At 39.2% G+C, this 16,680-nt stretch overlaps 1 protein-coding gene across 6 annotated transcripts in view; it reads left to right on the top strand.

Annotated features, from left to right (window-relative positions):
• The window catches only part of RHOBTB2 (Rho related BTB domain containing 2), an 87,011-nt gene extending 72,581 nt beyond the window's left edge, over positions 1-14,430 (top strand). For all 6 annotated transcript variants that reach the window (XM_063448461.1, XM_063448462.1, XM_063448464.1 and 3 more), the window contains 5 exons: positions 815-933; positions 4,131-4,281; positions 6,955-7,043; positions 9,910-10,015; positions 12,586-14,430. In XM_063448461.1, coding sequence (XP_063304531.1) covers positions 815-933; positions 4,131-4,281; positions 6,955-7,043; positions 9,910-10,015; positions 12,586-12,791 — 671 coding nt within the window. In that variant the 3' untranslated portion in view covers positions 12,792-14,430. The remainder of the gene's footprint in view (positions 1-814; positions 934-4,130; positions 4,282-6,954; positions 7,044-9,909; positions 10,016-12,585) is intronic.
• The last annotated feature ends 2,250 nt before the right edge of the window (positions 14,431-16,680 follow it).

The following is a 16,680-nucleotide window of genomic DNA, read 5'->3' as shown; positions in this document are numbered from 1 at the left end:
AGCTTGTCCATACTCTAGTAATTTCCCGCATGGATTATTGTAAACCTCTCCTAATTGGTCTTCCCAAAAGCCGTATTGCCCCGCTACAGTATGTAATGAATGCTCCCGCCAGACTGATTTTCCTCTCTAGTCGGTCCTCTCACACCTCACCCCTCTGTCAGTCCTTACATTGGATTCCTGTATCCTATAGGAGTCAATTCACAGTGCTAATCCATAACTATAAAGCACTGAACAATTCTAGCCACGCTTATATTTCTTCACAGATCCATAGGTATACCCCTTCTCAGTCTCTCCGCTCTGCCCGTGATCTTCTCCTCTTCTCCTGTCTTCTGCTCGCACACGTATGGCCAACTCACGCTTGCAGGACTTCTCGCGGGCGGCTCCCTTTCCATGGAATAGCCTGCCTACCACCATCAGACTCTCCCCTAGTCTTCAATTGTGAAGAAGTGCCTTAAAACCCATCTCTCTAAGAAAGCTTATGGCCTCCCAGAGTAACCTCTACCTTAAATATCTATCTGTCTCTTGCTCTCTCCTAAAGGGCAGCACTCTACTCTCTCCTCCAGCTCTTCTTCACTCCCACCTTATTTGATTGGTATTTCCTGTCCTAATGTGTTTTATTCCCCACCTCCTATAGACTGTAAGCTCATTTGAGCAGGGTCTTCTTCAACCTATCGTTCTTGTACGTTTTATGTAATTGTCCTATTTATAGTTAAATCCCTCCTCTTATATTGTAAAGTGCTACGGAATCTGTTGGCGCTATATAAATGGCAATAATAATAATAATTTCTTAATTGTTCCCTTTTTAAACATTTAGATGTCACCTTTGTGCTGGATGATGGAAGTATAACAGCCCACAAACCTCTGCTTATCTCTGGCTGTGACTGGATGGCAGCTATGTTTGGTGGACCTTTCCTGGAGAGCAGCACCAGTGAGGTAAGAGATGGGCTGAAAATCTTTGGAGAGTAAATGTGAGGTTAAATGCTGCAATGATGAGTATGGATTCTTAAATAAAGAAGGTCTTGAAGGGAAAAAATAATAATAATAAAAGAGGCAGAAAGAAACATGGACTTCAGCTAAAGAGCACATTACTTAAACAGGACATACAGAAGGTCAGGGCAGTTTTATATAAAAGATCGGGGAGTATTAAAGCTAAATAATGAATTTAAATATAGAGGAATAGAGTAGAAAGAAGAAAGTGCCTGCCTGTTCTGGCTTAGATTATCAATACAGATTATCTCAGCCAATCCAATGCTTCTCCAATGGGAAGCATTGTGAGGCTAGTGCACATGTGCAGTAATCTCACGCTGTGCCAATTAACATCTCCTCGTAGAGATGCATTGAGTCAGTAAGTCTCTATGAGGCGAGTTCAGCATCTCCATGCAGAGTGTGGAGACTCCGAAAGTCAGTCCTGCAATCTAGTTTAACTTGAAAATGTATTTACTGAACAGGAACAATAAGATACCATCTCTTCAAACTGCTCTTCATATAGATATTAAGAACACAAAAACATTAAATAAAAGATGCAGAAGTTCACAAAATTATATCATTTAAAATAATCCTTAAAATGCAGTGCGGTTTCTAAGATCATTTCCGTTGCTATCTCTCTGTTTGATGGTTGTAATGTCATCCCCCAGAAATTGATTAATATGTGGGAGAAGAATTTAAATTTAGTGATTCCCCCAAATGATTGGCTTACCTCCTTAATATATACAAACAAATATATACATTGTCTTAATTTGACTGAATGACATTTCAGGGTCTTACACAGATGGTATTTTACCCGAACAAGACTGGCCAAAATGTATGATACACACGACTCTACTTGCTGGAGATGTGGTACATACCCGGGCACATACATTTATATATGGTGGGCCTGTCCAGTAGTTAAATCGCTTTGGGCATGGGCATTTAATATCTTCTATACAGTTACATTTAATAAACTCAATAAAAATCCGACATCAGCCCTTCTACACTTGAATTGGCAATTAAAGTTGCATAAATATATTTGTTTTGCTATTCACTGCTCTGTTGCAGTTCAAATTATTATTGCCAGACATTGGAAATCTTCCAACCCATTTCAGAAATCCCGTTTGATCGATCAAATCATATTTCAATTGACAATGGAAAAAGACACCATAAGTAATAGGATAGTTTTCTCCAAAAAAAGAGATTGGTACTCCAACTGGCTCCAAAAACTTTCCACCATTTATCGGTAATACATTTCTGGTTTTGCTTTTTCAGTTAAACAGGGTTATGGTTATTAACAATCTTTCATAGGCTCTGTGTCTCGGACAGTGTAAAAGTATCCAGTAACAATATTTGTTACAAGTGGGCGATTTTTGTACTGTTTTATTTTAATAAGATTTGTATCTAGAAGGTTGCAATATATTACTAGGAAACCTCCCTGCTCAGTATAGGTGAAGGGTTATCTTTTTGTCTTTGTCTAACCTATATGTTTACCACTACTTAAGTATTCGATTTAACTTGTTTATACATGATGATTTTCTACAAGATGTCGTGTCTCTCATATCAATCGAATATATTTTGTGTTGTTACATGCCTATTGACTCTCTTGTTATTATGAAAAAAAATTCAATAAAAATTTAAGAATAATTTTTTTTTTTTTAAATCCTTAAAATGCAGTGCACAGAGGATCTTAATTTTGCATGTTTTAATTTAAAAGTGTCTGACAACATAAACCCAATATCTCCTTGTCTTTTCTAAGAAGAATGAACTGCTCTTCTATAAGCCTAGATCTTAGGAAGAAATAATATGTACTTGGGAAGAGGGGAATGAAAGAGGTGATATGGGGTAGGGCTTAGAGCAGATTAAATCATACGTTCCATAAAGATGCAGCTTGAAAAACCAACAGTAGTATGATCCAGGCACTCCAATATCTTCAAATATGTTTATTAGAACAAGTGAGACACCGCAAAGTTTCGACTCCTATAAAGGTCTTTTGTTGAGGGTCGAAACATTGCGGTGTCTCACATGTTCCAATAAACATATTTAAAGATTAGAGTGCCTGGATCCTCTCTCTACTATTGGTATCTACTCCACTAGGTTGGTGCTGGCCCTTGGTCCAGTTTTAGCACCCTTTTCTTCACGTGATTGGAGTGCGGTTCTTCTATTCATTTTTTTGGAAAACCAACAGTGACATAGTTTTGAAATGATAGTGTCTTATCAGCCTTGTAGTATGAACTCTGAACCAAGACCAATGTGTCAGAAGCTCAACTACACAAAAAACATAAATACCGGTAGTAATCAGCATAAATGCTCTATAAGTGAACCTTCATCCAAAACATGGAAGTAATTTTATAAAATGTAATCAATTGATGTAAGATATATCTTTAGTAAATGTATAGTAAACACTATAGTCACCTAAATTACTTTAGCTAAATAAAGCAGTTTTAGTGTATAGATCATTCCCCTGCAATTTCACTGCTCAATTCACTGTCATTTAGGAGTTAAATCACTTTGTTTCTGTTTATGCAGCCCTAGCCACACCTCCCCTGGCGATTATTGACAGAGCCTGCATGAAAAAAAAACTGGTTTCACTTTCAAACAGATGCAATTTACCTTAAATAATTGTATCTCATTCTCTAAATTGAACTTTAATCACATACAGGAGGCTCTTGCAGGGTCTAGCAAGCTATTAACATAGCAGGGGATAAGAAAATCTTAATTAAACAGAACTTGCAATAAAGAAAGCCTAAATAGGGCTCTCTTTACAGGAAGTGTTTATGGAAGGTTGTGCAAGTCACATGCAGGGAGGTGTGACTAGGGTTCATAAACAAAGGGATTTAACTCCTAAATGGCAGAGGATTAAGCAGTGAGGCTGCATGGGCATGTTCTATACACCAAAACTGCTTCATTAAGCTAAAGTTGTTCAGGTGACTATAGTGTCCCTTTAACTTGTTAACTTTCCTGAAGTTTGCTTCCTGCTTTGCATAGTAGGTTTTGCATCCATCCTGGCACACCACTCACAATGTCTAATGAAGAATCCAGCTTTGCCTGGCCCAAACCTCCATGAACATATTAATTACCAGCATTCTGAGATATATTCCAGTGTTGGATGACTGTCCATGTGATCTTCTCCACTTACCATTCTACCTCTTCTATGCCAACAGGTGGTGGTTCCTTACACCTCCAGAAGCAGCATGCGAGCAGTGCTGGAGTATCTGTATACTGGGCAATTCACTGCCGGGTCAGACCTAGAACCGTTGGACCTCATCATACTGGCAAACAGGCTTTGCCTTCCACACCTTGTGGCACTAACAGGTACCAGTGACGGGTGACTTTAGGTGGCAGTGAAGGAGTGAAAAAATAGGAACCTTAACATTCCAGTGAAAGAAATCTTTCCAGTGAACATACATCTATAGTAGCTAGTATTTGCTTCTATAACAATTTGAGTATATGGTTACGCAAACTGGAGTATGGTTTTATACTAACTAGAGATAATAATTACAGTTATATTCAGTGTAGGTCAGAATTTGAGACAGAAACATAGTGATAACTCAGACATTTTCCATTTTCTATTCTTTTTTTTTTTTTTTTTTTTTTTTAATTCTTTATTTTTGTAGTGCACAAGTATTACAATCAGACTGGAGGTGCCCCACAAGCAGTCCTCAGGCATTTTCCTCGCGCTACATGCGGGGCAAAAGCTTAACAGGCACATTTTTTATATTTATGTAACATAAGTTAGGCAGGTAAAAATAGGTATATACTGTAATAAGGCTTGAACAGTGTTTATGCTTGTCTATAGACGTTACAGGTTATGCATGTATATTTAGAGTATTCAGCACAATTTTTATAATAAGATTTGGGTAAGACATGTTAAGTTTAGCGTCTAGTTTGATAACATTTTAGTGCTCTTAAACGTGCTGAACAAGAATAAGTAGCTAAATGAGCCCTGTGGCCCATGCATGATGGGTTATGGAGACAGACATTATACATGTGGTTAGCGAATACAGTGCTTAAAGTTACCACCCCATGTTAACCCTGAGTCGGCCAGAGTCTTTGTTGGCATTTATGGTGAACCTTCGGTTTGCAGCATAGGTCCCTGTGGTGAAGCCGAATGCTTAACGGCTGCCGCCATGTTTATAGTCCCAGATGGTGGTGGTGTAAGGGGGGTCTGGAATCCTCTCTTGGGTTCCTTTCACTTCAGCTGGGTGCTTGTCTTAGGTTTGGAGAGGGCTCCTGCATATAGGCTGTGAGTGAGCAGACCTCCTGATTCAGGCCCTCTGTGGGATGTTGGGCGATGTGGCAGGTTAGTCCTGTGCGTTATATCGCTACCCCTCTTCAGGGTCTGTACCTGCCGTTGTGTCGGGCTCCATGGCCGCTCCTCCTGGGTTCGGCTCGTACTTGCCGGTTCCCTCTCAGATGTGTTCTGCGATCCTTCCGTGTGGGAGCAGGAGAGGGGGGTGTATCCGACGGCTCTCTCGTTGGAGATGACATGCGGTCTCCGCCATCTTGGGCTCGGGCCCTCATTGGTATTATGGCACTTCATTGGGTCACAGGGTGGGGACCGGGATCACCCCCACCGGCCCAGAGGGGGGGGGAAACAGGGCCGGACCCGCCTAGCCGCTCGGTTCTGCAGTACCGCTGCTGGGCAGGATAGCTGGGCAGCGGCCGTCCACCCCGCTCACCGCCCGAGCGATCTCCATCTTGCGTGGCTGGAATCGCTCCACCGAGGGACTAAAACCCCGCGGCAAGCCTCACCTCGGGACCAGGGTTGCTTCTTGCACCGGGGCACAGCTGCGGGCTGTCTTGTACAATTTTTGCTGGGTTTTAGGGGCTCAAGTTAAGTGTTTTAGCCGGAGCTGCTCCTCCGTGCGTCCGCTCAGCATGGCGGTCCGGCCCCGCCCCCTTTCTATTCTTTTTTTAAAACGGATTTATTATACAGGCATAGCAAGAAACAATGCAGAGAATATCCAGGGGAAGGCAATTTTTTAGCAGCACTGTGCCAGATGAAGACTTTAAAGTCCCTTGGCATTTTCCTAAATGAACTTGTGTGTAGGTTGTCGTATGCAGCTTGTGTTATGTTTAGGTGCTGAACCTGTTTTGTAGGATTGTGCGTAATTGGGCTTTATTGTGTATGTGTTTGAGCAGTTTGTTGTAATGTGTTATTTGTGGTACCCCTCCAATGCCCACTCCCATAGCACAGAGTTACACATTGCCACATACACTTCTAGATTATACACAAATCTAAACACACACACACAAGGCTACATACATAATTATAGTAGACACAAACTGAAAGACACATACACACTACTACACCCACAAATTTACAATGCCGTTATTTTTAGTTGCCATCTTTTTTTGCTTACTATTTAGCAGCAGACAAGTGGATTAAGATCTGCCCAGGTCGTGCAGAGGCAGCTTGTGTACCATAGGCTGCTGACACATGCTTTAGTGCATACCCTTAGCATATCCTTTGTACCTCTCACTGTACCTTTTCTAATTGTATCTGTTGGATTATATGTGCTACACCGTTATCATACAGTGTATTCTCAGTGGGTATCTCCTTGTGGGTATTCTGTATTCTCAGTGGGTATCATGTAGTGCACACTAGTATATAGCTCGTACCCCTGTGCCTACCCCCACTGTACATTTTTTGTGCATGACACCTTTTACTTCTCCTTTGATTATTCTTCAAACAAAGGGAGGGTTGGCTTAGCATATTTGAGAATACACCTATAGTCTACTAGCACAAACACCACTGCAACCCAGCCATAAGATCTAAGTAGTCATTTTATTAGTAGAATAATGTATATTGCTTAATACTGGTTGTGTACCACTGTGTATCATGTTGCGTTAACTAATAATAATGAATCTAATATTGTCAGACAATGTGTAATTATTATATGACAATATTATATTACTGCATTGTTGTATGGTAGTTTCTGTGTTTTGTTCTATATAACATGTGACTTTTTTATTTTGTCACAGAACAGCACACTGTGTCGGTCATGCTGGACGCCTCCCTCAATAATAAAGACATTGATGGAGAGGCACTCATGTTACTGGAGGCTGCACAGGTAACTGTTGCTTTAAAAAGATGGAAACCATAATCAGGGCCGCCACCAGAAATTTTGGGGCCCCTAACTCAGCTCAGGGTCTGGGCCCCCAGGGGCCCGCCTCCAAATACCGCCCACTGGGTCCGCCTCCAAATACCGCCCACAGGACTACACACACAGACACAAACAAACACACTGATACAAAAGGACACAGATACATACTAACAGACACACATACTGAAACAGACATACACGCATACAGGCATACATACTGACACACACATACTGAGACATACACACAGGCATACATAGTAAAAGACAGACACATACTAACATACATACAGACACCGACATACATACATACACACACATTCATACATACAGACATACATTCAAAATGGCATACAGACATACATTCATACATACAGACTGACATACATGCATATATACAGACCTACTGACAGATGTACATGCATACAGACATCCATACACACATATACACAGACATACGTTCATAATGATATGCAGACATTCATTCATACTGACATACAGACATACATATATAATGACATACAGACATACATATATACATACATAGACATACATCCATGCATACAGACATACATACACACACAGACATACATACAGACAGACATACATACATAGACATACATGCATGCAGTCAGACAGACATACATAGACATGCATGCATGCATGCATCCAGACAGACATACATAGACATACATACATACATACATACATACATACAGGCATACAGACATACACATACATACAGACAGACATACATGCAAACAGACATCCATACACACATACACACAAACATACGTTCATAATGATATGCAGACATACATTCATACTGACATACAGGCATACATATATAATGACATACAGACATACATATATACATCCATAGACATACATGCAGACATACATACATACATACATACACACACAGACATACATACAACCACAGACATACATACAGACATACATAGACATACATGCAGTCAGACAGACATACGTAGACATACATACATGCATGCATGCATCCAGTCAGACATACATACATACAGACATACACATACATACAGACAGACATAAATACACAAACATACAGACAGACATACATGCATGCATAGACATACACAGACATACATACATACATACACAGACATACATACATACATACATAGACATACACAGACATACATACACAGACAGACATACATACACATACATACACAGACATACATACATACATACACAGACATACATACATACATACATAGTCATACACAGACATACATACATAGACATACACAGACAGACATACATGCATGCATACAGACACACACACACAGTGCTCCAGCCACCCTCCTGTCTCTTACCTTTTCTTTGCAGGAGGGTGGCTGGGGATGGTGGGAGTCGGCGCGGCTCCCTCTTCACTTGTACGCGCGCTCATCGCGCGCGGAGTGAGCTTGGAGGAAGTAACCACTTCCTCCCAGCAGCACTTGCGGCTGCTTTTTTTTTTTTTTTTTTTAAAGGGGCCCTGTCGCGCTATACCGGCCATAGCGCTGACGGGCCCCTGAAGGAGGGGGCCCATCGGGTGGCCCTAAGTGTGTGGGCCACCCGATGGGCCCCACCATGTGGTGCCCGGGCTGCCGGGCCCCCCAGGGCCGCCGGGCCCGTGACAACCGTTATGGTTGTCACCCCCTGATGGCGGCCCTGTTCATAATATAAGGATAGTTTATAGATGGGTAAATATTTGGACACATTTCCAAAATCACTTGAATCATTGACTTTATAGTCCAGTGAATGTCCAAATTAACCATTTTTACAAACTGGATTTGGCCAACTCATGGTCTCTAATGGGTTCATTTATGTAGATGGGTCAATGTACATTCTTTACATTGACATTGGTCAGTAAACCTGACCAATTCTAATATACCTTTTCATCAAGGCTATGGGTGAGTATTGCTAAAAACAGCACATGAGTGATTTTAACCTCTGTTTATATTAAGTTGAATAATGACAAACCATTATTGCAGAGTCCAAATCAATCCCATAGAATGCTGTACTATTTAGAAATAGTAAATAGCAGATCTAACCCCTACTATGAGGTCTGACTTCATTTTATGAAATCTAATCACTGAATCTATATTCAATACATAGCTTCCAAACGTTCACATGGACCAAGAAAGACACTTTCATTTTATGGTTGGGGATGAGGGTGTGGCCAGTGGCGCAGCTGCTCTGAGAAACTTTAGGTGACTTACTAATAATTTATGCAGCTAAAATGCAATTCAAAACAAGAACAATGTGTCTTATTTACACAGAGTGGTTCCTAAATACATTTACTGTAGTTTAAAGACACATTACTGTAAGTGTTATTGCTGTGGGGCTCGGTTATACACTCAGACACACCAACAATATGGACCTCCTAGAAAAGAGAGACTTTAGGATCAAAAGGAGAGACACGGGTTTGGGCCCAAAATAGGGACTGTCCCTTCAACTTAGGACACTTGGGAGTAGTGACCATACAGTGTGTACAGGGGATCTCTCTTCCGTTCAGGTTTATAACACCTGATCATTGCAGGGGATTTTTGTTTCATTTGGCATACCCACTTCCACCACCACTTACTCATGGGTAGGGTGGCATTTTATAGGCTGTTTTGTAATCCTCTACCTCACGGATGCTGCACAAAAAACTGAACTGGGATCAAGGGTAAGACAGAGTTGCTATTAAGTCTGTTACCTCTGTTACCTACTCCTACTCTTAGATCCTTATTGTACAATATATTATATTATGTTATGTTCAGAGATAAAGAAAATAATGTTACAAGTGAGAAATGTGTCTCTCTTATAGTTTCATGGAGCACAACAGCTAGCTGCTTGGTGCATGCATCATATCTCAACCAACTACAACCGTGTGTGCAGAAAATTTCCCAGGGACATCAAGGCTGTGTCTGCAGGTTAGTGATATCATCTATAACCATTTTCTTTGCAAAGAAACAAGCTGCAACCCGTGCAATTCATCAAGCTCCCTGTACAACTCTGGCCAGTCTTTATTGTTTCTGCACACCACTCAATCTCTATCAGAGTCATATACTAAAGTTAGAACTCAAATTGAATTTCAAATATAAGGTCAAAATAGCCGAACTGGAAAAATTCTCTAGGTTACCTTTCAGTTCAGCTATTCTAGCCTTACATTTGAAATTTACTTTGATTTCTCACTTTACTGAATAACCCTCTAAACTATTTTAAACCAACCTTAATTAGCCCTAGTGCTATATTCAAAAAGAATCATTCAGCTAAATATAATTCCCCATTTTTAATGTATTCTATAGCTAGTGATTTGGAAAATAATGCAATAAAAAACACAATAGGGGGGAAAAAAGCGTAACCTTCTCTGTTCCTGAAGCTGACTAGTTAAGATAAGCTGGGTGCAGCTTCAGACAAACTCCTCACCAGTGCTGGATTAAGGATCTCATGGGCCTGGAGCTAAAGGAGCTTCAGCTTGCCAAAGTACTTTATGTGTAAAGAGTGTGTCCTCTTTTTCTTCTCATTTTTCAAAAAGTGTAGTTTTTCAAAGAAAGTGGCATTTTTGATAAATTAAGTTACACCCTCCTGGCTGTTAATCATAAAACCAGTCCTGTTACTTCCTGGTTTGGTTAGCTCAGTGAAGCTAAACTCAAGAGGCAGCAATTTTACAGAGCCCCTGTCTTGTAAAGACTTCACATTGAGCTGCATTAGGAAGTCTGTGATTGGACAGCCACAGAAAGTCTGGGCAGGGTTAGAAGGGGAGCTGCATTAGGAAGTCTGTGATTGGACAGCCACAGAAAGTCTGGGCAGGGTTAGAAGGGGAGGGATTGCAAATGCTGCAGAAAAGAAATCTGCAACTTTTGCAATCTGTTTTTAAATATACCCCCAGTAAAAATGCATAAATGAATGCATTTATGTTTCCACTGTGGGCATATCTGCTAAACAGTAATTATTGTTTTTTTCTTTTGGGCAGTGGAGTGTCCCTTTAAAGAAACACTCCAAACGCCATAACCACTACAACGTGCTGTAGTGGTTATGGTGCCAGGAGTTTTAGAATGGTTTGACTTCTTAATTGGGATCCACCAGGCTCCGCTCCCGACTTTACTACCTCAGCCAGAGAGCCATTATTAGCTCTTGCTTATGACCTTCTCTAGCTCTCCTGAGCTAAGCCCTGCAATGCAGATTTAGCTTATTGGCTGAAAGCATTAAATGATCAGTCTCAGCAATGAGCTAAACCATGTAGCATAGGACTTAGCTCAGAGAGAGAGCTTCTGGCTCTCTAGCTGAGGTAGTGGAGGTGGGAATATACCCCACGTCAAACCATTCTAAAATAGATATTATTTGGTCAAATAAATTTGATATGAATAGTACAGAGATTTTCAAGGAATTGATGAGGTGTTGTGACTATCTTTAAAAATCCTTTGTGTATATAAAATTAGGTTTGCTACAATAGCTCTAATAAATGTGAGTGAAAAATTGAAAAGGAATATTTGTTAAATGAAACCTGTATTTCCAAAAATAATAATCATTATTTCTGGACTATTGGTTCCCTTATAGAGATGTAATCACTGTCTAATTCTTTGCTCAGCAAAATGTTAAATAAAGGTCAGCATCCAAGCTGACATCACTCAATATATTTATTACACTCCTCCAATCAAATAAAGTTGTCAGAAGCATTTCATTCCAGGACTGAGGCTTTAGTGGAAGAAGCATCTCTAGTGGCTCTCAGGTAGACAGCCCTCTGAATTGTATTTAAAGGAACACTAATATGTTAGGAATACAAGCCTATATTCATAACACTATAGTGATCTGGTCCCTACTTGTATTTAGATTCCTTGTGTGCAATAACTTAAACTTAAAAAAAAAAAAAAAAAGTTTTTAATCAACTTTTTACAGCACTGATGCTCTCTACCTCTTCGCCTACCGCAACATCAAGAAGGATGAGGAAACGGCTCCTCCACAATGGTCCGATCCAATGTTTTTCAAATAGGAGCATTGAAACCACCATAGGAACCATTGTTTCAATACTCTCCTATGGGAGCTGCCACGTCACTTTTACTTGGTCAGCGCCTCCTCAGCCCTTCAATGTAAACATTGCAGTTTATAAGACTGCAATGTTTCATAATGAAGGCTTGGATTGACAGGACCAATGCACCCAGACCACTTCATTGAGTGGAAGTGGTCTGGGTGACTTCAGTGTTCCTTCAATTTGATCACTATATCTCTAAACTATCTGCACTATATATTGTGTTTGTTTTTGTTGTGGTTTTTTTTTCTTCATGCACAATACATGGACATCCCAGAATAATTTTAAAGTAGACTCATCTTACGCTATAGAAGTATTCTTTATTTATTGTATGCCTTGTACACATATGATATTGTGCTCCACTTTTATGTACATACAATTATTTTTATTTACTAGATGCAGTTCAATGCACCATATTGCTTTGTGCCTCTATATGAGTTTGCAGTGATATATATTCTCTGTTTTTATCTATAGAGAACCAGCAGATGCTGGAGGCTCAGCGCTGGCCTCCTGTGTGGTACCTTAAGGAAGAGGACCATTTCCAGAGGGCTCAGAGAGAACGTGACAAAGAGGCAGCCCTTCATCACAAGAGACAACCCAAGAGGCGCTGGTTGTTCTGGAACAGCTCCGACACAGGTTCTCCTGCATCTCCCACTACTCCTTCATCTGCTGTAGGCTGAGACATAACCCTCTTTTTCAAAAGCTTCTCCCCTTAACAACAAGCTGTGTGTCTTGAGAAAGGGTGCGCTACTCATGTTTGTGTCTGAGACTTATGTAAATGAATGAGCATATAGTTAAATTTACTGTGAGAAAGATACTGGAGTGGACATGAATATAAAGACAAAAACAATGTCATATAAACATAACTCAGCACCAATGCTAAAGATTAAACAAAAAGATATAGAAAGAAAACATTGAGCTTTTTTGGAAAAATATATATAAATAGTTTTAGTAATTTTAATTATGAAAACATATATAGAATATTTTTTTTTATGAGTAAAATTACCATTTTTGTAAACGTACAACCAATCAGTTGACAGGCTTCATCTGATATAATAATTCTAAATAACTACTTGCATATTCTCCCCAAATTTTTAATGGCAACTAATTTTATTGTTTAAAAATATGTAAAGACATACCAGTGACACAAACTCCACCAATACAGCATAATGACTTACAAGTAAGTTTTACCATCATATACAATTACGGTCAGTACATCCATTACTATAAGGTGGACACAAATAACTTATGGTAAATATAAAAATATAAATCTCACCAAGGTTTTATAGGCCCTGACTGTACTGTAAAAATACTGCAATCTTTTTTCTTGGGCTAGGCAGAGGGAGGGACACATTAAAACATGTATACATTATAATAAAGTGATAGGCTGACTAAAGGTTACAATTAAGTAACTTGATGAGATATTGAACATGTTAATTCTGTACTAGCAGTTAGGTGAGCTCTGCAACCCTGATATATTACAGCATTTTACTGGCAAAATTGTGTAAAGGTGTATGGTTTAATGAGTGATTGTTACCTAGTGTGTCATTTTGTCGGTATGTTGTTTGTGGTTGATTTATTATTTAAACTAGAATTTCAGAAACATGCTTGTGCACATAAGGAAAAAAAAGTCACATGATAAGAAATTAAATTAGTTTGGAGATCTATTTACAAACCATATTCATTATTCTTCAAATAATGCAGTGATAATCTTTTTTTTTTTTTTTGGTCAGGTTTCTTAACCCTGTAATTTCCAACAATGAGTATAAGTGGCTTAGGTCTTTTTTGTTTTGCAGTGCAAAAACAAAATGAATTAAAGTCCATTTACTCTCCTGGACTCTGTGCTAGTATGGAATATCCTGTATATTTTGTGTGTCCAGATTTTAATAAACACAAAAAGGAATTGTGAGCACACCCGGAACATGCATTTTGTAGGAATGGTGCTACCGTAGTGACCAAAATTCATGCATAATACAGATTAAGTAACATTTTTAAATCGCCTACCTCAACAAATAAATATGGGGGTTCAGTTCCACCAAATGGCTATATTGTGTTACGCGCGATATCAGTAGGTCCGACACCAATTCCAAACGTGGGAGGCAAATTAAATAGTGCTAGTGCTAAATAAGCTAAAGTGTATTTAATTAATCTATTGTGATTTGAATAAAATATTCTATTTTAAAGTTTTTTTTTTGTTATGACAAAATCATAATGTCATTGGCCTTTAAAGAAACACTATGGCGTTAGGAATACAAATCTGTATTCCTAACGATAGTCTCCCCCTCACCAGGTGCAGTAAAATGTTAAACGTTTTACTAACCTTTTTCCAAGAAAAAATAGAGATATCAGGTGTATTGAATAACAAATATTGGGGACTGGCAACTACATACATACACAAGCGTCTATAAATGAGTGGTAGCTCAAAAAGGTAAAAAAGTATGTGCGCTCAAGAATAAATATATCAATAAAGGACTAATGCATATACTATGATTTAGCACTTGTACAAAAAATGTATGTATTTATTTAAAAATCAAACAGAATATTGAGTCAAATAAAAAGTCACAATGTGTGTAAATAGATATCACACAGTACTATGTGTGCATGGATCCACTTTGGTGAACGTTGTATCAATTAACTTACTCTATATAACACAAAACAAAGTGTAGTGCAGACGCTAATCTGTCACTTGACTCTGTGTAAAGAGTACAAAGTATCACATACGGTATCAGAAGCAGCTGCAAAATAAATCACAAAAATAAAAAACTAATCTAAAAAGAATATACAACAAAAAAATATAAATACACAACAAAAAACTAAATACATAAACAGTAATGAAGAGTACCTGCCTCGGTGTGGGCCCCCCACCGAGGTGATGGAGGTTACTGTTTATGTATTTAGTTTTTTGTTGTGTATTTATATTTTTTTGTTGTATATTCTTTTTAGATTAGTTTTTTATTTTTGTGATTTATTTTGCAGCTGCTTCTGATACCGTATGTGATACTTTGTACTCTTTACACAGAGTCAAGTGACAGATTAGCGTCTGCACTACACTTTGTTTTGTGTTATATAGAGTAAGTTAATTGATACAACGTTCACCAAAGTGGATCCATGCACACATAGTACTGTGTGATATCTATTTACACACATTGTGACTTTTTATTTGACTCAATATTCTGTTTGATTTTTAAATAAATACATACATTTTTTGTACAAGTGCTAAATCATAGTATATGCATTAGTCCTTTATTGATATATTTATTCTTGAGCGCACATACTTTTTTAACCTTTTTCCAACACCGGGGGTTTCTCAGTGCTGCTTACCTTTCTGCCTCTACCAACATCACAGGGGAGGCATGCCCTTCTCTTGCTTGGTCCAATCCAATGCTCCTCTATTAGGAACTAATGCGCATCTGCTGCGAGCACCGTATGCAAATTCAAACTTTATCATAGGCAAGCATTGAATAAGGGGCATTCATGTCATATGAGTTTTACTTTGTCAGTGCAGTGGGAGAGCCTCTACTGAGTGTCATACTGGCAGCCAATAGAGGTGGACTTTACTTTTTTAAAAACTGCAATGTTTTGCATTGTAGGGTTAAGAGGACCAGGACACTGCACCCAGACAACTTCATTAGGATTAATTTTTCTAGGTGACTTTAATGTTCCTTTAAGGGGACATTGCTAACCTTGCAAAGGCAATAGATTGTACTATTAGGTACACCCAGTTTATATACCGTATATACTCGAGTATAAGCCGAGTTTTTCAGCACATTTTTTGTGCTGAAAAACCCCAACTCGGCTTATACTCGAGTCAATTGTCTGTATTATGGCAATTTGCATTGCCATAATACAGACAGGGGGCTGTGGGGGCTGCAGAGAGATGTTACTTACCTTTCCTGCAGCTCCTGTCAGCTCTCTCCTCCTCTGCCGGTCCGTTCAGCTCTTCTGTCAGCTCACAGTGTAAATCTCGCGAGAGATTTACACTGGGAGCTGACCGAGGTGCTGAACGGACCGGCAGAGGAGGAGAGAGCTGACAGGAGCTGCAGGAAAGGTAAGTAACATCTCTCTGCAGCCCCCACAGCCCCCTCCTACACAGTGCCCATCCACTGGACCACCAGGGAAGGAGAGCCCCCCTCCCTGGCCAGCTAGCAAGCAGGGAGGGGGGCCGAAAAAATGTGTATATATATATTAATAATAATAAAAAAATAAAAATAATAAAATAAAAATAATAATAAAATAAAAAATAATAATAAAATACAAAAATAATAATAATAAAAAAATGTAATGAAACAAAAAAAATATTAAAATAATAATTAAAAAATAAAAATGCCCACCCCCCACCAAGGCTCTGCATCACACTCTGCATTACACACACACATACACACACTGCATTCATACACACATACTGCATTCATACACACACACTGCACTCATGCACACACACACTGCATTCATGCACACACACACACTGCATTCATGCACACACACACACTGCATTCATGCACACACACACTGCATTCATGCACACACACACTGCATTCATGCACACACACACTGCATTCATGCACACAC

Source organism: Pelobates fuscus, chromosome 3, assembly GCF_036172605.1.
Source record: "Pelobates fuscus isolate aPelFus1 chromosome 3, aPelFus1.pri, whole genome shotgun sequence".
NCBI classification, from domain to species: Eukaryota; Metazoa; Chordata; class Amphibia; order Anura; family Pelobatidae; genus Pelobates; species Pelobates fuscus.
Note: the sequence above shows the minus strand (reverse complement) of the source record. Positions and strands in the feature narration are given on the sequence as shown.